Source organism: Acanthochromis polyacanthus, chromosome 19 (assembly GCF_021347895.1).
Source record: "Acanthochromis polyacanthus isolate Apoly-LR-REF ecotype Palm Island chromosome 19, KAUST_Apoly_ChrSc, whole genome shotgun sequence".
Taxonomy (NCBI): Eukaryota; Metazoa; Chordata; class Actinopteri; family Pomacentridae; genus Acanthochromis; species Acanthochromis polyacanthus.
Window position 1 is genome coordinate 28,861,627 of NC_067131.1, and position 27,947 is coordinate 28,889,573.

At 39.0% G+C, this 27,947-nt stretch overlaps 1 protein-coding gene across 1 annotated transcript; it reads right to left on the minus strand.

Annotated features, from left to right (window-relative positions):
• Window positions 1-370: 370 nt before the first annotated feature.
• Window positions 371-27,936, minus strand: hid1b (HID1 domain containing b). The gene is made up of 19 exons (XM_022211863.2): window positions 27,808-27,936; window positions 25,728-25,877; window positions 23,482-23,652; window positions 20,979-21,101; window positions 16,960-17,066; window positions 16,305-16,421; window positions 10,095-10,326; window positions 9,281-9,337; window positions 9,067-9,207; window positions 7,412-7,502; window positions 7,175-7,326; window positions 5,677-5,755; window positions 5,429-5,593; window positions 5,131-5,352; window positions 3,638-3,786; window positions 3,477-3,560; window positions 3,300-3,391; window positions 1,557-1,715; window positions 371-784 (listed from the first exon to the last, which is right to left on the minus strand). Exons 1-19 carry the CDS (start codon window positions 27,871-27,873, stop codon window positions 721-723), a joined length of 2,421 nt encoding a protein of 806 aa, XP_022067555.1. The 5' UTR covers window positions 27,874-27,936; the 3' UTR covers window positions 371-720.
• Between the last annotated feature and the right edge of the window lie 11 nt (window positions 27,937-27,947).

A 27,947-nucleotide genomic window follows, 5' to 3' on the forward strand; every position in this document is an offset into this window, starting at 1 on the left:
GTGTGTGTGTGTGTGTGTGTGTGTGTGTGGGGTTACTGCCCCCCCACCCTGCCCCCATGGAAGATCCACCACTGAACAGCACTAATATCCAACATATATTGATATCGCAGTTCTTGACACCCATATCACATATTGCACATATTTCCAATATCGTGAGGAAATTGTTTTTGAAAGACATCCTCACTTTACTTTCAGTTGATAAAACCTTTCTCAGCCACATGTGAACTCCTTTGTACATTATCTAAAACTAAAATGAGACATTTTCAGGGGTGATGAATTCCTTTTGAACCTCTAAACTTTATTATTCCTGTACAGTTCTTTGTAAACTGAAGTCAACCCATTAAAATAAAGCCGAGTCGTGGCACGTTAATGTAGAGTCATTGTTTTATTTCAGGCTGAATGTGCTGCAGCACAGAACCTGAAGAACATTTTAAACTGAATACTTACAGTCTGGATTGGAGGTGAAGAGTTTGACATGCTGTCATGCGTAAATACTTCACTTTATCACCTAAAATACTCGTATTGTTGGCAAAATGGATAAATTAATGTTCAGTAGATGTCATGAGTGTATCAGGTTTATGATATCCTAAATATTTGTGTAAGCTGACTGAGATGTTCTTCTGAGTTTTAGTCACAGTTCAGGCATGAGGAGGAAAACTTCCATGTTTATTGTTGCTGTTGTGAGTGAAGACAACAAACAGAATCCACTCAGCAGCTCCTCTAAATCCTCTGGATCTCAAACAGTCTGATGTCGGTGTCGTACCAGATGGGAGGATCCACGTTTCTGCAGCAAAAGATGAGCCTTTGTTAAGATTCAAGAAAAACAGCAAAATATTTCTGATTGGAATAAACAGTGTTTAAATGTGACCGTAACAGACTACAGGTTTGTACAGAAAACAGTTAGTAGTCCAGTTTGACTTTCTGAAATTAAAATACAATATTGTTACATTGTTTACGATTAAAGATACCTGCAAAAACAGTCTGGATAAGTCAGAATAATAGCTGCAGATATCTTTATCGTCACTATGGCTAATGTGAACTGTTGTGCAGAACTACAGCTTCGTTTATCAGAGACTAGTGGTCAAAATTTATGAGAATGTTGACTTCAGGCTGCTCTGACATGCGGCTAAAACAACCTGTGATATGCAGTTACAGCTGCAGAGCCATAGTAAATTGGCAAAACAAGTCACTCTCTCTGTAGTTTCCAGCGTAACAAAAGAAATATGCTTTGTCTTTTCACAGAGCCAGAACTCAATGTTAACATCCCTGTATCTGCATTTTGACAATGTTTGTCAGTTCAAACTTTACTTAAAAAGACCGATGTGTTTAACTGAGCAGAACAAAAGACAACTTGAACTACAATCATGATTAGTTAGAATAAAACTGTAGACAACTGAAACCAGAACTATCACTGCTCATATTCATCTGAATGTAGACTGTTAGTATCTGTAATGAGAAACATAAGTAGTAAAAGTGGCCTCATTTGTAGAGGAATAAGAGGTTATATAAAATGTTCTTTTGATGAACCAGAGCTGATTTGCCACAGGCGTGTTTACCGCAGGTAGATGATTCCCCACATGTATGTGCGGAACCACATGGCGGTGCCGGCGTTGGCCTGGTACTTCCTGATCAGGATGGGATGAGGAACCGGCAGGAGGCCGACCAGCGTACCGTGCTGCAGGAAGTTCAGGATTTCGGACTCGTCTGTCAAACCCCTAAAAACAACGACAAACATCTCACATCTCACCTGGATGTAAATGAGCTGAACGGGTGGACGACGGCATCTACAGTCGTAATGTCTGATCAGGACAGCTTAACTGATCAGTATCTGCACAAACCTGAGCCCAATCCTTTGTTTACATATGTCGTTAGACAGGTGTACATTTCAAAATATTCTTGATAAGTGCAGTATTATCAGTGATTCATTTGTTTTACGAGCTGAGTTCAGTAGACATTTGTCCTGCGCTGATGTTTCTACTTTAACACATGATATGATATGGATTACAGAGGTAGCAGTTACTTATGAAACTGGGATATAAATGTGCCATCATAGTTGATTCTGGTCTGATTTAACATGTATATAATGATAAACGTATGATTACGATTACAAGATACGTCACATTCACCCATTCACACACTGATGGCGGAAGCTCCCATGCAAGGCGCTAACCACGACCCATCAGGAGCAATTAGGGGTCAGTTGTCTTGCTCAGACCTCGACGTGAGCATGACGGGCCGAGGATCGAACCAGCAACCCTCTGGGTACAAGACGGCCACTCTACCCACTGAGCCATGCCGCCCCGTAGGTGCTGGCTGGAGATCAGTAAGACTCACAGAAGTCTTTGTCATGGTGTCCCTTTACCAGCTAAACCCCCACAATGCTCTCTGCTTGGTGCTGATCTAGAATACTTGAGGCGTGTATTTTATGGAAAGTGGCATCAAAATGGTATCCAAACACAGACAAGGTATAATGGGGTCAGTTTGTGTCCTTATATGGCCATTTTGTTTGGGGCCTGATTTTGATCAAAATCCATCCATTTATAGTCATTTGATGCCTGTTTTTATTGTGTGTCATTTTTTGTCATTTAGTGTCAAATTGATTGTTTTGTGAGTCGTTTTGGTTATTTAGCATTTCTGAATGGTTGTTTATGTCTCATTTTGATCATTTATGATGTATTCATCGCTCTATGTTGCTTTCTCTTTGGTTTCTGTGTCATTTTGTGTTTGATTGTTTTTGGTGTGTCATTTTGCATTTTTAAATGTTTGTGTCTCATTATGGTCTTTTTTCTGATCTCTGCAGTTCTGTGTCACTTTTTGACTCCTTTGTGTCTCAGTTTATTCAGTGCCTCTTTATTGTACTTTGGTGTGTGTTTACGAGCTAATCCCCAACAATACTCTTCTTGTCAACATTGAAATGACAATCGCATCTGGTCACTACAGCATCACACAATAAGAGCAACCAGGTACTACACTTAATATACAACATTTAAAGTTTGTATTATCTAGCAAAGACGTATCAGATTGGAACTAGGTATCAGCAGATACTAAATCTTAAATAACTCAGATTAGAGCAAAAAAAAAACTTCTCGTCTACAGTGTGTTTGCATGTGAAATAAACTAATGTCTGCATCATACAAACATAGATCTGAGAACTATTATTAGCAAATAATCTACAAATTGGAGAAATTAGATGTTTAATGGGTCTACAGTTAATTATAGTATCTTCCTTATTCAAGTACTTTGACAGATCTACCCGCTATCCTTTTGAGCTTTGCTTTAAAAGTCGTGTAATTTCCTACTTGTCGATGCAGATCTTCTCCACTTGAGGAACCAGAACCTGCAGCAGCCTCATGATGGTCTGCAGAGGAAGTCTGGCTTTCCATGACGACACCTGAGAGCAGGCAGAAGACGAAGAGTCACGCGACAGAAACCAGCAGAGATCAGAAGAAGCTCAGGAGCAGAAGAGCCGTCCTCACCCAGTCTGGACTAGCTGTGAAGGCCGCCATCGACGAAACGCTGGACAGTCGGCTCCTCGCTGCCTCCGGCTCCGTGTGGTTGACCTGACAGCAGAATGAAACGCTCTAACTCCAGAAACAAACCCCTGAACTGACTCTGAGTGATGGCTGGTCTCATTTACCTCGTGGTCTCTCTCTGAGTTGGACTCGGTGTCGCTGGCTGCAGCTCCGACGTTTCTGTCTGAAGGCGTCTGAGGAGGATCTGAAGGAGGAACAGCGACCATCGTACCATCAACACTCACCTGAGACTTCTCTGTGATCTTATCGATTCCTGCAACACACAACAAAACGACACAACTCTGTCAGCCTGCAGGGAGACGAGTTCATCAATGTGGACAATAAAGGAAACGTTACACATTTAATATTGACTTTCTTGTTGGGAGTTCAAAGACTCTTCTGACTGCATATACACCCCCTGTCAAAAGTTGTAGGACAGGTTCTACTTTATTTGAATGAGACGGTGTCCTAAAACTTTTGACAGGGGGTGTAACAGAGGGAAACCACTAGTCCTGATGTGTTATAAAACAATGAACCACCTTTAACATGTACAAAGGCCAAAACTTGTCCTACAAACCCTCAGACTACAAAACAAGAGCGCATTGCCTCATTTTAAATGCTTCGTAGCCGTTTTGTGATGCCTCCCTCTTGTTTTGCATCCCTATTGTAATGATTACGTGACTTTCTTTCTAGTTTTTCAATATCTTTATGGTCAAATTGTGTGGGTTTATGAGAATTTTGTGTCTCTCTATGGTTGTTTTGCATCTCATTTTGGCATTTGTGCGTCTGATTTGGATTGTTTTCTGTCCCTTCATAGTCACTGTGTGTGTCTTTATGGTCGTTCTGTGTCCCATTTTGATTTTTTTGCACCTCAGTTTTGTCGCTTTTCCATCTGCTTGATTATTTTGTGTGTCATTTTAGGGTTTTTTGTGTGTCGTTCATTGCTAAATGGTTGTTTTGAGTCTCAGTTTGGTCCTTTTGAGTCTCAATAGGATTATTTTGTATCTCTTCATAATCATTGCATGTGCCATTATGGTTGCTTCATGTCTTGCTTTGTTTGTTTTGTGTCTGATTATTTTCATTTTGGTTCTTTTTGCATCTCTTAATGGTTGCTTGTGTCTTATTTTTCTCATTTTGTCATATCTACATGACTGTTTTACATCTCTTTTTGATTGTTCCGTGTGTCATCATGGTCATTCAGTGTCTCAGTTTGATTATTTTGGAACAGATTATGGTCTTTTTGTGTTAGTAATTTGGTGTTTCTACATGTCTTTGTGGTCGTTTTCTTTCAGTTTGGTTATTCTGTTCTGTACTTCTAAAGCTCAGTATTTAAAAAGTAAAATTTTTCTGTCTGTGCAATCGGGCAGACTCACGCTGGTTGTTTTCCTCTGTTTATAGTCTTAATGCTAATCTAAGCTAAGGTACTAACATTCATCTTCTCACATTAAGGACCAAACTACAGACATTTCAGAACCATCGTCCAAAAATAAGTAAACATCTCATAGGTTTTCAGTGAAGTTCTGCCCTATTTTTACTGTACAGTTATTGAACAGAAACTCTGATAAAATGACCCTCAGAGTTCCTAAATAGCTGCTGCTGGTTGGATGATCTGACCCACCTGGAGTTGCCTCTAAACTGGCTTTGAGGGTTCCGGGTTCTGCAGGTACAGCCGGTTTGGAACCCTCCATGGATCCATTCTCTGTGGAGTTGGTCCTGGAGATCCCAGACTTCTTCTTCTTCTGCAGAGCTTTCTGAATCGACGCCGTGTCCGACGGCAGGTTGGCCAGCTGGTGGAAGACGTTTCTCTTCCGGATGATGGCGTAAACCAGATTAAAGTTTCCTGAGAGGAGAGTTTAGATTTTTAATGTACTGAACCGAGAAATGTTTTACTGATGAGCTCACCTGAGTGTCCTCACCATCAAACTGGTACTGGATGATGTTGTTGTAGACCTCCAGCAGGAAGAAGACCAGATGGTGGTTCTTGGGGGCTGAGAAGAGGAACCAGGGCGTAGAAAAGGCCTCCAGGAGGTGCAGCAGCTTGTTGGCCGCCACCATGGACAGACTCTTCAGGTACGGAGAAACTGTGGAGGCACAAACAGGCCAACAACAATCCAAATAGTTCCTTATCTCCTCCAGCAGGTGGCAGCATTTGACTGATACTCACTGTTCACTATGATGGTGAGCAGACAGTCGAACAGAGGCTGCAGACGCTGGTGTCCACTGGTGATAATTTTGTGGAAAATCTAACAATGAAGAAGAAAAACAAATAATTACAGTGGAGGATGCATTTATTTACAGACGTACAATACTGACCGCAAACAACAACCACAAAAGACACGAAATGATCAAAAAAATCCTACAAAACATTCACAAAAAGACACAAAAGACCACTATGAGACACTAAATTACCACAAAATGACAACAGAGACACAAAGTGATGACAAATAGATGTAAACCAGCTACAGAGACACAAAACACAAAGAAAGACAGAAAATGGCACATAGCGACCCAAAAAAAATGACACAAAGTGACAATAAACTGTCGAAAAATCACCCAAGAAATCTAGAAAACATCCTCAAAAAGACACTATAAAACCACACATGGACATAAAATATGACTAAGATACATTAAACATCAACACAAACGTACTAAATTAGCACAAAGTGACACAAAATGACAACTGAGGCACAAACTGTCAACAAAGAAATGTAAAACAACCACAAAAAGACACAAAACAAAAAGATAGACACAAAATGACCACCGAAACACTATAAAATGACCAAAAACTGAATCATAAATGATGGCATAAGTAAAGAAAACCGACAAAACAAAGTCCAAAGAAATAAACTCAACAACAAAGGACACAAAAGGACCATAAAGGGAAGCAAAATGACAACAAAGAGACAAAAAACAAACAAAGAAAGAGACGGAAAATGATGCAAAAAGAAACACAAAACAACCAAAAAGTGACACAAAGTTAGCAAAAATTGTCACAAAATGACCCAAGAAACATAAAATGTCCTCAGAAAGACACTAAAACATCACAGGCAGACACAAAATATGATAAAGATACATTAAACGTCAACAAAGAGATGCAAAATTACCCAAAAACACATGCTAAGTGACATAAAACTACCATGCAACTTCTAGAATATATTAGAGGTAAGACTCACGGATTAAAATGCTAATGTTTAGCACATATGTTTAGTACGTCAAAATACTTTGACTTGAAGAAGTGAGTTATTATGAAATCAATGTTAGCATGTCACATTTGACATGTTAGCACATTGGCGTGTTAGCATGTTAGCACTGGTGCACTTTGTGTGCAAATGTGCTTCATTTTCCTTTTATGAAGTTAAATGTTGCGGCTAAAACATATCGTAGCATGTGTACAACTACTGAATATTAATGCTAATGTTTATCTTGTAACATTTAATGTGTAATGCTAACATGTTGAACTTAGCATGCTACTAAGCTAAGAAATTAACATTAACACATCAGCTCTGCAGTACTTTGGTTGTTTAGAATGTGCAACATAAATAATGATGTCTTTATTAGCATTCTGACAAATAAACAATGAACTTATTTAAAGGGAATTCTGTATTCATTTTTCTAAAGTTAAAATACTGTAAATCTGCCTCCATGCATCAGAATCTTCTCACCACGACGAGCAGGTCAGCGTGGGTTCCTGTGAACACTGGGATGTCCATGGGCACTCGGTGGGTGAACGGTTTGTTCAGACGGACTCCGAAGTTTCTCTCTCCACTGAGCAGCAGCAGAATGAAGACGCCGATGTGCATGAGGCCGACACGAGCTGCAGATTCACACAAATGCAGAGTTTTTAATCAGATGAGGAGGATCTGTGAGGTGATTTTTAGCCCAGAACGTTTCAGACTCACACTGATCTGCTCTGGCATCGTTCAGGTAGAACAGGATGGGAACCAGAACGTCCAGAACATCGCTGCTCTTCAGCACAAAGAACAGGAACTTCTACCACACACAAATACAACAAAGTCAGCGTGTTGAAGCTTTAACTCTTCACCAATCCCATGATGCACTCGTCTACATTTCAGAAGTGCAAAAATGATCTAAAACTAATATTTATTCTGAATCCATGAGAGATTTGTAGTCAGAGTAGATTAATATCCTACAATATCTTCTGACGCTGTGCTACTGTGCATCAACAACATTTATTGAGCTTAATGCGGAAACTACAGAGACACAAATCAACTACAGGGAGGAAAAGCTATCAAACAATGACGTAAAATAATCACACAATAACAAAATAATGAGTTAGTGACATAAAAACCACCACAGTGACACTCAAGATGATCACAAACAGGCTGAAAACAGCTGCAGGAAGAACACATAAAACCACCAAAAAGGTACAAAATGACTACAGAAGCCTACTAAACAGCCACATAGAGATACTAAATGTAAAAAATGAAACATAAAATGACTCAAAGAATGATCACAAAGTGACAAAACAATAAGTGACACAAAAACCCCATAATGACATTCAAAATGACCATGAAGAGGCTTAAAACAACTGCAGGAAGGAAGAATGACCAAAAAGACACATAAATTCACCAAAAAGGCATAAAATGACTACAGAAGGACAATAAACGACCACATGGAGACATTGAATGTAAAAAAATAAACAAAAATATTAATAAAATGACCAAAAACAACCTCAAAGTGAACCACCAAGAAGCACCAATTGATGACAGAGACACAAAATGATGACAAAGAGATGAAAAGCAAACACAAAGAGGAACAAACAAGCACAAGGAGACACAAAGTAACCACAAAGACACACAAAACAACCACAAAAAGAGACAGGACAATCACAAAAGAGACACAAAACAACCACAAAGAGACACAAAACAACCAAAAAGAGACACAAAACCACCACAAAGACACACAAAACAACCAAAAAGAGAGACAAAGCAACCACAAAGAGACACAAAACAACCACAAAGAGACACAAAACAACCAAAAAGAGACACAAAGCAACCACAAAGAGACACAAAACAACCAAAAAGAGACACAAAACAACCACAAAGAGACACAAAACAACCAAAAAGAGACACAAAACAACCACAAAGAGATGCGAAACAACTACAAAGACACACAAAACAACCACAAGACAAAACGACCAAAAAGAGACATAAAAGAACTGTAAAGAAATGCAAAATGACAACAAATGGATGTAAAACAACCACAGAGGCACAAAATAAACACAGAGAGAAAATCATCCAACAGAAACATAAAGAAAGTCCACAAATGGACACAAAACACCTAAAAAGAAAGCAAAATAACCACAGAGGCAAAATGACAAGAAACGATGTAAATCAATCGCAAAGAGGAAAAATTACAATGCAACAAATCATTCATTCAAAGAGATGAAGAGCCAGTTTTGCTAATCAATCCTAAGTTCTCTAAAGTCACTGTAACTCAGATCCTGTTCTGCACTGTTACAGATGTTTAACTGACTCCAGAAGCTCCTCCATGATGTTTGTTTGTTTAACATAACGCAAACGGAGCCTCAGACCTTGTTGAAGTCGCAGAACTTCCAGAAGAGGATCAGCAGCTCCTGGTGAAACTGGATCTTCTTGGTGGATCGAGGCAGGTAGGTCTGGACCAGAGGGTTGTTGAGCAGCCGAGCAAGACCTTTGAGGATGAAGCTCAGATCCTGATGAAGACAAAGAAACAAACTTAAACCTGCTGCAGACGGTTTACAGGTAAATGTTTGGATCTTCTATTACCTCTTCTCTGTGGATCCTGGAGAGATAATTCACAAAGAGATTATCAGGTCCAGTCGGCTGCAAAACACCAGATTCAATAAGAGTTGGTGTTTTATTTTAACTGAACAAAATTAATTATTCTTTCACACTGTGGGTTCACCTCAAGTCTGAAGGGGCTGGTAGAAGACACACCACAAAGAGACACAAAAAGACCAGAAAGAGACACAAAATGATCAAAAAGAGACACAAAAAGACCAGAAAGAGACACAAACTGACCAAAAAGTGGCACAAAATGATGACAAAAAGGGAAAATTAAAACAAACAAACACAATCGACTACAAAAAGACACAAAAAACCCAGAAAGAGACAAAAAGACCAGAAAGAGACACAAAATGATTAAAAAGACACACAAAATAACCACAGAGACACAAAATGAGGACAAAGAGACAAAATGATCACAAAGAGACGCAAAATGACCACAAAGAGACACAAAATGACCACAAAGAGACACAAAATTACCACAAAGAGACACAAAATGACCACAGAGACACAAAATGACCACAAAGAGACACAAAATATCACAAAGAGGCACAATTAAACCAAAGAAACAGAGCTGACCACAAAGAGACAGAATTAAAACAGACACAAATCAACAACATAAAGACACAAAATGACCACATAAAGCAACAAACTAAAACCAGAGCACAAAAAACAGTCACCAACAGACACAAATTTACAGCAAAAACACACAAATCGACCACAAAGACACAAAATGACTGAAAAGCAGCACAATAATGGAATAAAATGAATTCTATCCAGCCACACTCTGGTGTACCTCTGGCTCCTCGCCAGTAGGGGGTGCTGTAGCTTCGTCCAGGGCCTGCAGGGCGGCGCTGGAGGCCGTTAAGGCCTCGTGCTCCAGCGTGGCGATAAGGATCTGGATGGATTGTTCCACCAGCTGCTCGCGGGAGTCGGAGAACAGCAGGTGGTTGTAGGGGAACCCGAAGCCGACCGGATCGTAGGCACAGACCACGTTTATCAGGGAGGTGAAGAGAGGCAGAGCATGTCTGGACAACAGGAGACACGCTGGAGGTCAGCAGGATGGATGGGTGGTCCTGTTAATGCCCAGCTGAAGGGCAGTTATTACCCCTGTAGTAGGGCTGCACAATTAATCGAATTTTGATCACGAACACGATTTTGGCTGCCACAATTAAATTAACCTGATCGTTGCTGATGTTTACATTTAAAATGCGGGCTCTGGTGCATATCTTATCAAGGGCCTTGTCAACCAGGAGTCAGCCAACCACCAGGAGGCGAACACACATTAAACTACCTAAATAACAAGCGAGCGCACCCTGCAGCAGCAGCCTCAAATCACTCAGTGGACTAAACTGATGAGAGCGAAGAAAGTACAGCAGCATTTGGAGACGAGGAGCATCATGGTGAGGAGCTAGTGCCTCGAAACGGATCAACATCCATCGTCTGGACTTGTTTCGGATTCAGGGCAAGTGACGTTAAACAAGAACAAGTCACATGTAAAGCGTGTAGCAGAGTTGTGTCTGCCCCGCACAGTAACACAACTAATCTATTTAACCATCTGAAAAAACATCACAAACGCAAATACGAGGAATGCATGAAGGCTAAAGCTAATGTTGAATCACAAAATCCCCGTCCATGTCCAGCGGCAACCCAGACAACCATTACAGCGACCCTGCATCCGGCAACACCGTATCCAGCTACCTCCCAAAGACACACAGAGATAACGGACGCAATATCGTTTTATTTGGCCAAAGACATGTGTCCAATAAATACAGCGAGCAACGAGGGCTTCAGAAAAATGGTCAGAACACTGGACAATAGATATGTGATCCCCTCGTGCGTTTCTTCAAAGTGGTGTTATCTACTCTGTATGAAAAATGTCGGGGGAAAATAGAGAGGGAAATCACAACTGTCGAGTTCTTTGCACTGAAAACGCTTCATATATTGTTTGCTTCAAAGTAGCGCAATAAAAATACAGACATTTTCCCTAACATGATGAACAATCGTGATTAATAATATTGATTACAATATTGATCAAAATAATCGTGATTATCATTTTGGCCATAATTGTGCAGCCCTACCCTGTAGTCTACTCTGACCTACCACCACAGACTTATTGTTCTCTGACTCTCAGGCAGCTTCTCCTGCCAGGAAACATGTCGACACTCAGGACCTGGACCGGCAGCGACAAGCTAAAAACATTCTACATGTAGATACCTGCAGGAAGCTCTGGTCGGATTAGAAATGTGAAAATATTGACTTTTCTGCAGCTTTTGGATGCCCTCATGAAAGAAATGCCAAAGGAACAAGATCCTGCAATATTTTCCTGGTCCAAATATGGTGAACATTAACTCTGGTATACTTTAACCTGGCAGCCAGTAGGAGAGAAAAGAATAGAATAGAGCAGTCCTGTAAAACCAATCATAGGAAGGATAAGCATGATTCAAACGACTCAAGAAAACTTCAGATTAACCACAGAGAGGACTAACAACTGATGTAAAATGACCACAAAGAAACGCAAAACAACTGCAGGGAGGAAGAATGATTACAGAGACACATGAAATGATCAGAATGAGACGCAAGAAGACCACAAAGTGGAAAACAAGACACAGACACTAACCACAGAGTCAAAAAACAATCACAAACAGATGGACAAAAAAAAAAATCAGGGAATCAAAATGAAAACACAAAGACAAAAAACAACCATAAAACAACCACAAAATGATAACAGCATGCAACAACCCGGCACAAACAGTCACAAATAGACACAAAACAACCAGAGACACAAGACACCCACAAAAAGGATCATTAAGCGCATAAGATAACCACAAAGGGACACAAAAGAACCACATAGACACAAAACAACCACGAAATGGTCATAAAGGGCTTAAAACATCCACAAAAAGACACAAAACGACCATAGAGACACAAAACAATCAAAGAAATGTACAAAAAGACCACAAAAATGCACAATTAACCACAAGGAGACACAAAACAACCACGAAATGGTCATAAAGGGCTTAAAACATCCACAAAAAGACACAAAACGACCATAGAGACACAAAACAATCAAAGAAATGTACAAAAAGACCACGAAAATGCACAATTAACCTCAAGGAGACACAAAACAACTACGAAATGGTCATAAAGGGCTTAAAACAACCACAAAGAGAGACAAAACTCACACAAAAAGACAAAAAAAACAACCAGAGACACAAAACAACCACAGAAATGTACACAAACAACAACAAAAATGTACAAAACAACCATAAAAATGCACAATTAACCACAAAGAGACAAAGGGCCCACAAAAGACACAAAACAACCACAGAAATGTACAAAACAATCATAAAAATGTACAAAACAATCACAGAGACACAAAACAATCAGCAATAGGGAAAAAAATAACCACAAAAATGCACAAAACGTTCAAGAGAGACGTCAAACAACTGCAAAGAAGGAAAATGACAATAAATATGCTTAAAACTGACCAAAAACTGCTGAAAAATTCACTTTCATAACAGTCACAACAACCTGCAGCTCATCACATCAGCTGTACCTAAAATCTCCATTTATAAAGAAAACAGTAACTAAAGCTGTAAAATAAAAACTGTACTTGAACTATAAAGTTAATCCAATCATAAAATCTCCATGAAAGTCTCTTTAAACTCAGAATTTAGCTCATGTATTCATATTTACCTCCATGTATTCATATTTACCTCCATGTATTCATATTTACTCCATGTATTTATATTTACTCCATGTACACACGTGGACAAAATTGTTGGTACCCCTCAGTTAAAGAAGGAAAAACCCACAATTCTCACTGAAATCACTTGAAACTCACAAAAGTAACAAATAAAAATGTATTGAAAATTAAATAATCAAAAACAGCCATTACTTTTGAATTGTTGATTAACATAATTATTTTAAAAAAACAAACTAATGAAACAGGCCTGGACAAAAATGATGGTACCTCTATAAAAGATTGAAAACTGTTTGACCAGAGTGACATGATTAACTCAGGTGTGTCATTTAATTGACATCACAGGTGTTTCCAAACACATAATCAGTCAGTCTGCCTATTTAAAGGGAGACAAGTAGTCACCCTGCTGTTTGGTGAAAAGGTGTGTACCACACTGAACATGGACAACAGAAAGCGAAGGAGAGAATTGTCCCAGGACATCCGAAAAAAAATGATAGACAAACATCTTAAAGGTAAAGGCTATAAGACCATCTCTAAACAGCTTGAAGTTCCTGTGACAACAGTGGCTCATATTATTCAGAAGTTCAAGGCCCACGGGACAGTAGCCAACCTCCGTGGACGTGGCCGCAAGAGGAAAATTGATGACAAATTGAAGAGACGGATCGTTCGAATTGTATCCAAAGAGCCCAGAGCAACCTCCAAAGAAATTAAAGGTGAACTCCAAGGCCAAGGTACATCAGTGTCAGATCGCACCATTCGTCATTGTTTGAGCCAAAGTGGACTTCATGGGAGACGACCAAGGAGGACACCACTGCTGAAAAAAACTCATAAAAAAGCCAGACTGGAATTTGCAAAAATGCATGTTGACAAGCCACAAAGCTTCTGGGAGAATGTCCTTTGGACAGATGAGACCAAACTGGAGCTTTTTGGTAAGGCACATCAACTCTATGTTCATAGACTCAAAAACCAAGCATACGAAGAAAAGAACACTGTCCCTACGGTGAAACATGGAGGAGGCTCAGTAATGTTTTGGGGCTGCTTTGCTGCATCTGGCACAGGGTGTCTTGAAAGTGTGCAAGGTACGATGAAATCTGAAGACTATCAAGGCATTCTGGAGAGAAATGTGCTGCCTAGTGTCAGAAAGCTTGGTCTCAGTCGCAGGTCATGGGTCTTCCAACAGGACAACGATCCAAAACACACAGCCAAAAACACCCAAGAATGGCTGAGAGAAAAGCGTTGGACTATTCTAAAGTGGCCTTCTATGAGCCCAGATCTGAATCCCATTGAACATATGTGGAAGGAGCTGAAACATGCCATTTGGAGAAGACACCCATCAAACCTGAGACAACTGGAGCTGTTTGCTCATGAGGAGTGGGCCAAAATACCTGTTGACAGCTGCAGAACGCTCATTGACAAATACAGAAATCGTTTAATTGCAGTGATTGCCTCAAAAGGTTGTGCAACAAAATATTAAGTTATGGGTACCATCATTTTTGTCCAGCCCTATTTCATTAGTTTGTTTTTTTAAATAATTATGTTAATCAACAATTCAAAAGTGATGGCTGATTTTGATTATTTAATTTTCAATAAATTTTTATTTATTGTTACTTTTGTGAGTTTCAAGTGATTTCAGTGAGAATTGTGGGTTTTTCCTTTAACTGAGGGGTACCAACAATTTTGTCCACGTGTGTATTCATATTTACCTCCATGTATTCATATTTACTCCATGTATTCATATTTACTTCATGTATTCATATTTACCTCCATGTATTCATATTTACTTCATGTATTCATATTTAACTCCATGTATTCATATTTACTCCATGTATTCATATTTACTTCATGTATTCATATTTACCTCCATGTATTCATATTTACCTCATGTATTTATATTTACCTCCATGTATTCATATTTACCTCCAATGTATTCATATTTACCTCCATGTATTCATATTTACCTCCATGTATTCATATTTACCTCCATGTATTCATATTTACCTCCATGTATTCATATTTACCTCCATGTATTCATATTTACTTCCATGTATTCATATTTACTTCCATGTATTCATATTTACCTCCATGTATTCATATTTACTTCATGTATTCATATTTACCTCCATGTATTCATATTTACTTCATGTATTCATATTTACCTCCATGTATTCATATTTACTTCATGTATTCATATTTATTCCATGTATTCATATTTACCTCCATGTATTCATATTTACCTCCATGTATTCATATTTACTTCATGTATTCATATTTACCTCCATGTATTCATATTTACCTCCATGTATTCATATTTACCTCCATGTATTCATATTTACCTCATGTATTCATATTTACCTCCATGTATTTATATTTAACTCCATGTATTTATATTTAACTCCATGTATTCATATTTAACTCCATGTATTCATATTTACCTCCATGTATTCATATTTACCTCCATGTATTCATATTTAACTCCATGTATTCATATTTAACTCCATGTATTTATATTTAACTCCATGTATTCATATTTAACTCCATGTATTCATATTTACCTCCATGTATTCATATTTACCTCCATGTATTCATATTTACCTCCATGTATTCATATTTAACTCCATGTATTCATATTTAACTCCATGTATTTATATTTAACTCCATGTATTTATATTTACCTCCATGTATTTATATTTACTCCATGTATTCATATTTAACTCCAAGTATTTATATTTAACTCCATGTATTCATATTTAACTCCATGTATTCATATTTACCTCCATGTATTCATATTTACCTCCATGTATTCATATTTAACTCCATGTATTCATATTTAACTCCAAGTATTTATATTTAACTCCATGTATTTATATTTAACTCCATGTATTCATATTTAACTCCAAGTATTTATATTTAACTCCATGTATTCATATTTAACTCCATGTATTCATATTTACCTCCATGTATTCATATTTAACTCCATGTATTCATATTTAACTCCATGTATTCATATTTACCTCCATGTATTCATATTTACCTCCATGTATTCATATTTAACTCCATGTATTCATATTTAACTCCAAGTATTTATATTTAACTCCATGTATTTATATTTAACTCCATGTATTCATATTTAACTCCATGTATTCATATTTAACTCCATGTATTCATATTTACCTCCATGTATTCATATTTAACTCCATGTATTCATATTTAACTCCATGTATTTATATTTAACTCCATGTATTTATATTTACCTCCATGTATTTATATTTACTCCATGTATTTACATCATTTCTAACGTACCTGTTCTCTGTGGAGCAGAAGAAGGAGACCCAGGGATTGAGGGTTTTACTGTCAGAGGAAGGAGGCAGGTACATGGCTTCAGAGAAACAGGTGAGCAGCAGCTTCAGCAACTCCGTCCTCAAAACACAAAGAAGACAGATAAACGTCAGGAAAATGTTAATTAAATTCAGCTTATTTCAGATATTTTAACTGGCTCTGTGAGGCTGCAAACAAACAAGCTAAAATACACATTTATCTATAATTATATCCATCTGTAGGGAGCCAACAGAGTGAAAAACCAACCAAAATAAAAGAATAAAAGGTGCATTTACTTGTCTATAAACTTATCTTGTGTTCTTTCTTCATCATTTAAGGCTGAGAAATTAATCAGCAAATAATCAAACAGGGAACAAAGCAATATTTAAACTGTCACAGCAGCAAAAATAACATCAACATTGCTACATGATTTTTCATTAAATGTAAATCTTAAAGGGCATTCCTGCTATAATCAGGCCTGACATCACCATGTCTGTCAAAATAATCCAAAGATGACCTGCAGCAGATTCACTGAGCTGACAACAGCTGTGGTTGTTTGGTTCAGTAAAGACAGACAATAAAAGACATCCTCGCTCAGGTTTCTGTTAACGAGCCCACAGACGGGTGAAAACGGCCTCACCTGTTCAGGTCGTGGACGTAGTTCAGAGGAGGAGACTGAGCAAATCCGACTCCGGCCTCCCAGATGTACTCACAGCTGTCGATGGATCGAACGTCCTCGGCTGAATCCTGAAGGACAGAAGACACCTGAAATAATCCACCAAGTCCTCTGAAGCAGGAATTAGCAGCTAATTCTTAAATGAGACGAGCAAAAAAACATTTTGAATAATTAGTGGTTTTTATGCTTAGATTTCTTGCTTTTCTACAATTCTACAATTTCATTTAGCAGACGCTTTTGTCCAAAGCGACGTACAACACGAGCAAGAATTCAGACATAAGGAAAAACCTTCAGTAAGTGCAAAAGTGCTTCAAGTGTTTCTGTTTTTCCAACTTTGTCAGCGCTAAATAAGTGCTGGGTTGTGGACCACCTGACTTATTCTACCCCTAAGGTGGAGTCAGATTAAGTGCCTAGGTGTTCTCTAAACAACTGAGTCTTCAATTGTCTCTTAAAAGTAGAAAGGGACTCAGCAGAATGCACAGAGTTTGGTAGTTTGTTCCACCGTTTGGGAACAACAGAGGAAAAGAGTCTGGCTAGAGATATGGAGCCGTGCTGGGCTGGAAGCACCAGGCGTCTCTCACATGCAGAGCGAAGTGGGCATGAAGGGGAGTAGACCTGGATCGGGGAATCCAGGTAGGCTGGGGCCGTTCTTGTAAATGTTTTGTAAGCCAGGAGGAGAGTTTTGAATTTAATTCTGGCTGCAACTGGAAGCCAGTGAAGGGAGATGAACAGGGGAGTGACATGAGCTCTTTTGGGCTGGTTGAAGACCAGACGTGCTGCTGCATTCTGGATCATCTGTAGAGGTTTGACTGTACATGCAGGGAGACCTACTTCTACTGTTTTTAATGGCCGACTGCCTTTATAAACTGTAATGTCTAACACTCGGTCTAAAGTTTTTTTAATTAATCGACTCCAGACTCCTTTGTTAGTCCTGTAAAGTTGTTCAGCCTCGGTTTTTTGTGCTCAGACACTCTGTTCTCACCTCCTCGTGGTTTAATAAGTGGACTAAGCTCTTTGACACTATCAGCAGCAACACCTCGGCTCTGATAGCTTCATGAAAGCATGGAACAAGCTGCTGAAGACGTTCTCGTCAGTGAACTTACAGGAAAGGGCAGCGAGCCACGAGTTCACCACTGCTCAGACCAAACCCAACGAGCTCTGAAAACCAACGGACTGCATTCATCTGAGCAGGGCAACTAAACGATCCGACGTTGTTTTGTTTTATTTCAATGAATAAAAAATATTCAGGATTTTATGAAAGACAAAAGGTGAAGTAATAAAAACTTGACCAGTGAACACAATTTTGTGTAAAAGATTTTTTCTTTTCTGGATAAAATCTATCAGATTTATCCAACTATGATAATACAATGCCAGATCAGATGACACGATGCCAGAGTAGAAGATAAATCAACAGTCCAGACTAGACAACACAAGGCCAGAATAGATTATTAGATACAAGTCCAGACCAAATGAGTTGATACCAGTTGAGAGAATACAAGGCCAGAGTAGACGATTCGATACCAGTCCAGATGCTACAAGGCCAGACAAGACGATATGCAGTTACTCCAGATCAGATTATACAATACCACACTAAATGATTTGATAACAGACCAGACAACACGATACCAGACTAGATGAGATGATACAACTCCAGACCAGACAAAAAGATACTAGACTGGACGATACCAGACCAGACCAGACGATACAAACCAGACTAGACGATACAATGCCAGACCAGACCAGATGACACAATACCAGTCTAGATGATACAAGGCCAGAGTGGACGATTCAATACCAGTCTAGAGTAGGGCAGATGATTTAAGGACAATCCAGACCAGACGATGCAAGACCAGATCATACAACACCAGACAAGATGACACGATGCTAGAGCAGACACTATGATACCATTCCAGACCTGATGACATGACGCCAGAATAGACAATAAGCTACCAGAATAGACAATATGATACCAGTCCAGACTAGACGATACAATGCCAGAGCACAACAGACAATACAATACCAGCTCAGATTATACGATATTAGTCCAGACCTATACCAGATTAGATGATATAGTGCAAGTGCAAATGAGGCAAGACCACAGCAGACAATATGATACCAGACAATACGATACATCAGACCAGAACAGGCCATCAAGACACTAAACCAAACAATACGATACAAGTCCAGACCAGACGACACCAGACCAGACATCACAATACCAGAGTAGACAAATTCCTACTAGTCCAGATGCTACAAGGTCAGACTAAGAAATACAATGCCACTCCAGACCAGACCAAATGATGCCAGACCAGATCATATAATACTACACCAGATGACATGATGCCAGAGCAGACACTAGGATACCATTCCAGACCAGATGACATGGGGCCAGAATAGACGATACAGTACAAGTCCAGACCGGATGATTCGATACCAGTTTAGCCCAGATTACACAATACCAGTCCATAGGATACGACAGTCCAGATGATACAAGGCCAGAGGAGACGATTTGATACCTGTCCGGACGATACAATAGTCATCCAGACGATACGAGGCTAGAACAGAGCAGACAATACAATAACAGTCCAGATGATACACAGCCAAAGTCCAGTCCAGACCACACCAGACCAGACCAGACCAGACCAGATGACACCTGTTAAGGTGATACAAGTTGAACTACTTTCTTCCTCAAGCCTACTATGACTGTAAACAGTCTACTTTTAGGGAACATTTTCTGCTTCTGAAGAATTTTACAAATGTATTTCTAATGTAAATGAATGAAAATGTCTTCAGCTGCTGTATTCTGGTGAAGCAGTATTGACTTTGGAGCTATATGTCTGCAATCCATGCTAAATAAAAGCTGTACTTCAACAAAGACGTAGAGAGTAAACATCTATATAAAGTCATGATTGACGCCTTTTGCCCTCCAAATCCCCATTGAGAATAAACACTCAATACGATGCTCATCATCCTCCTGTAAAGTATTTCTGTGAGCACGTCAGCTTCATGCTTCACAGGTCACACAGGCAGGTCGGAACAAATTACAGCCGCCGGACATTTTCCACCTCCTGCTGCACAATTTCATGGAGTTTAACGTTTCCTCGGGTGACGGCAAGGAACAAGCAGCGATCAGGTCGTAGCAGATCACCTTCCAGCCTCCCAAGTGTTTGCTGAGCAGAGTTAAGAAGTGTCCACCCTGTTCAAACATGGCCACTCCTCCATCTGTCTCACAGTCACTCATTAACCCGAGCTACCGGCTGAGAGGGTTTTGTGAAGGTGATAACGGCACTAACTGGAGCTGCCGCAGGGCTGAATAACAGGGTTTAACCTCTTTAATACAAGCAGTGAAGTGTTGACACTGCTGCCGGTTCAGGGTTAAAACCAGGCAAACACTCTGCTGAAGCTGGCTTCCTTATTATTGTTGAAAGAGTCTTTAAGGAAGAACAACAGCAATTTGAGAATCATTTATAAGACTCAAATGTCATGTGTGACATCACTGTGTGACAAAGGTGTTCTACTGGATTCCAGCCGAGCCACAGAATTGTCCAGGAAGTAGTTTTCAGTTTGTTCAGCTTTAGAAACTCTTGAGATTTTGTGTTTTGGGTCGACATCAAGCTGGAATAGATGTCCACTGCCAAGCCTCTGCAGACTGGGAGTCATCTTGTCAGACGGCATTTCGGTTTATCCACAGACATTCTTGGTGCATCTATAAATATCACCACTCCCCAACACCTTTTCCACTCATGCAGCACCATGTCATCACACTCCCACCTCCGTGCTTCACTGTCAGGACTATGCATTCACTGTGGTAGCCTTGGTCTGGTTCACACCAAACATGCTGGACTCCATCTGACCCCAACAAGTTTATCTTCATCTGACCAAAGATTGTTCTCCCAACATTGATCTTGTTCATGTTCATTAGCAAAGTTTCATCTTAAAGTTACATGCCGTCACACTGCGATGCATTTGGATTGTGGACTCACCAGGCCGCTCTTCTTGTGGCTCTGGATGGTGAAATCTGGACAGAAGAGCAGGTCAGCAATGGCCAGCAGCAGGGATTCAGCCAGCGGTCGGGCTTCATCGTCAGCGGCATCTTCATCCAAATGCTGCAGGACAAAGACATCAGCTGGGGTTATTGTTGCTGTTTCATTTATGGCAAACTGTATCTGTGTAAATAAATTGTGGTGTTTTGTGTTGCTTTGTAAATATTTTAAAGATGAATTTTATGTACTTCAAGGTCCATCTAAAGATAGCATAAGATCTTATAAGAACCAAAACTTTGTGCCAGGCTATTTAGGCAAAAATAGTAGCTAACGTTTTGACTGACATTATTTAGTTTTGGCTAGCATAGCAGCTAACCTTATCTTACCTTGATGGTGGTTGACATTTAGGCTAACACAGCTACTATCATTATCTTGTTCAGGCTCGCATAGTGCCTATCGTTGACCTGTTTACACTAAGGTAGCAGTTATATTGTCATGTTCAAGTTAAAGTAGCACCTACCATTACCTTGTTTTGAAGAACCTAATCTTGCTTATGCCAATGTAGCAGCTGGCCAAGTAGCTGCAACCATTATATTGTTTAGGCTAAAGAAGTGGCTAACGTTTCCCTGATTAGGCTAATACAGCACAAAACAGTACTACAGGCTAACTTCATAGCTAACCTTATCAGGTTTAAACTAACTACCAGCTAAAAATATAGGTTGGCGCTACATTGTTTAGACCAATGCAGCAGCTAATTTTATTTTGATTTGGCAAACATAGCAGTAAATACCATCTTGTTTAGGCTACTGTAGCAACCAATGTTTTCTTGTTTAGCCTATAGTAGTGGTTAACATTGTCTCATTTTAGCTAATGTAGCGACTAACATTAGGCTAGCATAGCAATATTATCCTGTCTAGGCAAACCTAGCAATGAATATAGTCTTGTTTGGGCTACAGTAGTGGCCAACATGATCTTGCTGCAGCAAACATAGCAGCTAACATTGTCTTGTTTAGGTTGTCTTAGCAACTAACCTTATCTTGCTTGGGCTAACTTGGAAGTCAATATTACACTTGCTAAAGGAGTAGGTAACTTCATCATGCTTAGGCTAATGTAGCAGCAATCTTGGCTTTGTTGAGGCAAATTAGCAGTTTAGTAGCAGCTAACTGTATCCTGTTTAAGCAAACTTAAGAGCTAACCTTCTCTTGTTTAGGTTAACACAGTGGCTCATGTTACTTTGTTTTGGCAAACTTGGACGCTAACCTTACCTTGTATAGGCTAAAGCAGCACCCAGCAATATATTCTGTAGGGTTATGGAGCAACTAAACATTATCTTGTTTTGGCTAGTGTAGTAGGAAATTAGCTGTGTTGTGTGTCTTTAAATACATTACAGTTCAACACAATAAATCAAAACCAATTAGCAGCATCAACATTACAGATGTTTACTTCCACAGCTGTAAATAACGGTTCAGCTCATAATGTTGTTTTATTACTTGGCTCAGTATCATATTATATTTTCAGGTCAGTGTTTCCAGCAGATCAACAGACTGAATTTATCCAAACAGCCCATCAGTCGGTTCCACCTGCTGCTCTTTACTTCAGTCCCACACTTTCATTAAGCGACATTCAATCCCTCCTTAATTCAGCTACCGGCCTGGAGGTTTGGGGAGATACAATATGGTCAGTGTTTGGATCGTGGTCCCCTGAAGACCAGGTAACCAGAGAGGAGGCAGCCGTCAGGGGGAGGAAGGGGAGGAACAGGAGGATATGGTCTCAGAAAATCACTTCATCATGGCTGCAAATATCAAAGAGCTTTAGATCTGCCCAGAGTTGACAGATTCAACTCTACAAACTGTCTGCAGATGGATAAAGTTCGTCTGTTTGCTGCTTCCAGCACACTTTATACAAACTGACACTAAGAACCAGTTCACGGGAATATTCAGGATATATTTGCTCTACTATAGAGAAGTAAAATGCTCAGGAAAAGTTTAATTCTAGAAGGTCAGCTGGTTTACTTTTATTTCCAGCTGTAGTAGAACTCTTCCCTGAGATACTTCATGAAATTTGGTGCAAACACACACTTCCTTGTCAGGATATTTTTTCTGACTATTGATTAAGCACCTGTTTGGTTCATCTGTTCTAAAATTAGTCAATACATGTCATGAAAAAAAAAGAAAGAACAGAAAAGACATTGAAGATGTAACTACAGCTTCAAATGAACCCACATTGTGGTGAGTTTGTAATTTAATGTATTGATTATTGCTTCCTGAATGACTAATCAACTGCTGCAGAAACAGCCTCAGAGATTCTTTCAGAACTTCTTTTCTCTGGTACCAGAACTTCCTGTCCTCCTGGTATCAGAATTTTCCGTTCCCCTAGTGTCAAAATTTCCTGTCCTCTTTTTAACCATAATTTCTGGTCGTCCTGTTACAAGAACTTCCTATCCTCCTTGTACCAGAACATTCTTTTCTCTGGTACCTGAACCTCCTCTAACATCTGACTGTACCTTTGTCCTTCCAGCTCCAGGAACGGTGGACCAGAAGAATCCTCTCCAGTCGGCGTCCTCAAAGATGTACGGAAGAATCCTGGTTAGCAGTCGAGTGCAGTTCACCACGATCTGACGCTCTTTTTCTGACGGACAGCTGGAGTCGGCGCCTTGGACCAGACGCTCCACCGCCTGAGGAACAGGAGGACATAGAACTTCATTAATCCTGAAGGAATTTCTGGTGATAGATGTTCCAATAACATGACAATAAAAGAAGAACCGGATAGAAAAACAACATGTCAGTGTGATACGTTAATCTCACTGAATTTAACGTATCCTTGGAACCTTCTCTTTAAAACTGTTGTTTAGGTCTGCAGCTAAAGATAATTTTTATTGTAGATCAATGCTCGATTCTAATTGTTTTGTACAAAAATGTCAGAAAATTCATTTCCTAAGGTCTTTAAATATCTGGTTATATTAGTTCTACTGCCTTAAACTCCAAAATATTCTGTTTATTGCCAGGTACAAAGAAGAAATACGTCTAATCCTCAGATATGACCAGCAAATATTTGACATTTTTGCCTTAAAAATGTGACAAAATCAATGATTCTGCTACAAGAATTGATTGCTTTTCTGTTGAACATCTGTAAATTATTGCAGCTGTAATTTTATATATATTGTATATTTTGAAACCGGCGATTTCAGGAAACTGGAGAGTGCAGTCATGATTCCTCAACAGTTTTTTTTGTGCATTTTTAGTTGCTTGGTCATCCTAATGCATCGTGATTTTGTCCTGTCCGTCGCTTTTTTACTTTATAATCTTTTATAAGTTAATAATGGTGTGTCTTGCTCGTTTTGGGGATCTTCTGTTCTGCTTCATTTGCTCAGTGTTTCTATAAATGACCTTTGGTTCACAGTGTGGGAACAACAAACAGCTGCATTCTTCATCTCGACTGTTTCCAGGACGAACAAAAGCTGCTGAAAGCGACCAACATCTGAACCGGGACGTCCTGCAGAGCCTCAAACATCTGACAGTGCAGAGAGCTACAGCGAGCGTTTCATTAAACTCCTGGAACTCCTGACACATAGAACCGGGCCCCATTCTGCAGCAGACGTACAACTAATTATAGAAAAGTTTCCACGTAAACTTCATTTGTCTTTTGTCAGGGGCTAAATATTTTTGCTGAGGGGCCAAATTTAGCAGACAGGTATGAAAGTTACTGAAGTAAAATTCTGAGTGCATCTCCGACTGCCAGCCTCTTCCTCCTTCAGAATAAAATTTTAAATATTTCTCCACACTGTCTGAACCCTAAAACATGCTGTTTAACACATTTTATCTTCAGATTTTAAAAAAAAGGCGATTAAAGAACACCAATCTTTAGACAAAGAAACTATAAAAACAGAATTTTTGAGCTAATCACGTGTTTCATCAGGAAAACTGAACAAAACTGTAAAGTTATAAATCTGGAGAAGTTAGAACTTCTCCCTGAGTTTGGCCACTTTTAATAGGAAGCAAACACAAATCAACGAAACTTTAATTACACTGTCTTTGATGATACAGTCTCTCTTTATACCAAGCATTGATCTAAGCACCTTTTGTTTTGGAGGAGGTACTTGCAGTCAAGCAGTGCAATCACAAATCTTAGGACGATTCTTGCAGACTTGGCTTGATTAATGACATTTACCTCAGGCAGATCCTTGTAGACATGGACTTAATTGGTTCTAATCAAGAATTTAGAGTTTCCAGAAACAAACAGGGAGGTGGATCATTTAGTTTTCTGTTGGATCAGATCCCAGTTTGGTTTCAGGAGGCCAAAACCGTCTCTACTATTAAAGATGAAGCCACTTTTTTGACAGAGTTTATAGTTTAGGCTACAGAAGTGACTGAACCATCCCATAGTTTTGTTGCTACTGCTGAGAGGCTTCCTATGAAGTCTTCTCTCTTGATAAACTGCTCTTGCTGCCCTCATCAACCTCTCTGTTTTATTGTATTTAACGTTTCTCACTGTTCTCCTTCCTCACCCCAACCAGTCGAGGCAGATATCTGGCTCGACTGGTTGGGGTGACAAGAGGAAGGAAGATCTTGATCTGACCATGTAAACTTCCCTGAGATGACTTAAAAAAAAACAACATAATTAAATAAATTATCCAGTGACAAGAACAAAGTGCACAGTTTAATAGATCTAAAACAGAAATCCAAAAATTAAAAACTGATGACAGGAACAAGAGGACAAAACGTTCAGTTCTGATCCCTCTGAGTCGACTACCTTGTAGCAGAGGGTTGCCAGGTTGGACGGCGATTCCTCCCTCACAGCTCTGATCTCTGCAGCAGGAACCAGAGCGAAAACGTCCTGCATGGCCGTGGAGGATTCCGCCCAGAACTGATCCCAGAACACGTCGTCTGAGGCTTCGACGGGCTGCAGGAAAGAAAAAAACGACAAAAAACATCAGGAAACACAGAGAATCAGTGTTTTAGCATGACGGGAAAATCACAACCCTGCAGCCGATGTTTCAGCTAACCCTAGCCCACAATAAATAATATGAATAATAATGATAAGGTCAAATGAAATCAGGATGCAAGATTAATTTTGTCAATTTTTGAGTCTTTTTTGTTGATTTCAACCTTCTTGTTTTATCATTTTTAAGCGCGTTTATGAGTTACATCTTGAAATGGTCCAACAGACAGTGAATCACCCTTAAAATGTGACTTATTATACAAAAAATCTTAATAATATTATCATTTTTGATTGAAAAGTAATTAAAAAATCCACTGATTGTCCAAACAGCAGCTGCTTAACTTTCCATTTGGCGACTAATCGATGAAGTGATCGATCATTTCAGCTCTAAATGTAAGAATCTGACAGTCAGATATGGAAATCTGCACAAACATGTCTGAGAATTCAAAATAAATGGTTTAAAAATCCACTGTACGGATGCAACTAACAGTTATTTTCATTATTTATTGATCTGCTGATTAGTTTCTCAAATAATTGATTAATTGTTTGGGCAAAAGATTGAAAAATGTGCTTAAAATGTCAGAAAATAGTGGAAAAAGTCCAAATGAGCAGCTTTAAATCCTCAAACACTTGCTATACTTGTTTGAAAAATAATTAGAAACTGTTTGATTATCAACATAGCAGCTGATTAATCATCTATCCTTTGACTAATTGATTAATTGTTTTAACTCTTAATTTACAAATTTAACAGTTTGACAAAACAATCTACATAAAATGATTCCAAATTCAAAATGAAAAGCTCACATAGGAAACTAAAAACTGACATTTCTGCTGCAACTAACAATTACTTTCATTATTTATTGATCTGCTGATTAGTTTCTCAGATTATTGATTAATCATGTGGTCATTAAATAAAAAAACATAACAGTTTTAACGTCTTATTTTGTCCAACAAATAGTGAAAAACAAAAGAAATTCAGGTTCAATATCATGTAAAAATATCAAATATTTAATATTTCTACTTTACAAAAACTGATTACTTTTCTATTAATTCACTAATTGATTAATCAACTGAATAATCTCACAGATTATTGATCGTTTGTGCTTAAAATGTCACAAAGCAGTGGAAAGAGTCCAAACTAGCAACTTTAAATCCACAAATATTTGCTATTTTTGCTTGAAAAATTATTGGAACCTTACTGATTAATGTTGTTTGTATTACTATTTTAATTTTGATCGATTTCCTGATTAGTTTCTCAGATTATCGACTATTTTTGGTCTTAACGTCCACAAACAACCCAAACTAGCAGATTTAATGTCTTATTTTGTCCAGTGAAACAGTGTAAAACCAAAGACTATGAGGTTTTCATGCAGAAACATTAAATATTTACCATCTTTGATTGAAAACTGACTCCAAACATTGATGGATTAGTCACAGAGCAGCTGCTTCAGTTTCACTGATATCACTTCAGTTCCACCTTAAATCCACCTGCTGCTGCACAGACTCACTGATGACTGAAAACGGAGGATAAATTCAGCATTTTTTACTCCAAAATGCAATAAATTCAAGATAATTAAGCGTCGTTTTACAAGATAAACGTTAAATAGGAAGAATTTAATGAGTCTTAAATCTAAAATTAACGTTTCTGGTCCTTAAATCTGCAGAAAAACGGAATAAATATCAACATTTTAGGAAAAATGTTTGTGTTTTGCTTGTAAATCCTCATTTCTGCTCTGATTGGAGTGTTTTTCTCTCCACTTTCTGTGATCTGACCTGAACTTCTTGCTGCCATCTGGTAACTTTATCTCCACCAGCTGCGTTTGAAGCGCAAACAGACGCGGTTTTTGTTGCTTTTTTCATTTCAGCTCTAAAAAAAAAAACACAAACCGACCTGAGTTCTGGTCGTCAGCTGGATCACCGCCTTTCTGAAGTGAAGTTTGGTGTCTGAGTTTCCCATTTCTGCGTCTCAAACCGCCTCCTGTCCGCCAGATCCGCGTCGAGGATAAAAACCTGCAGAGAGCCGCTGCGCTG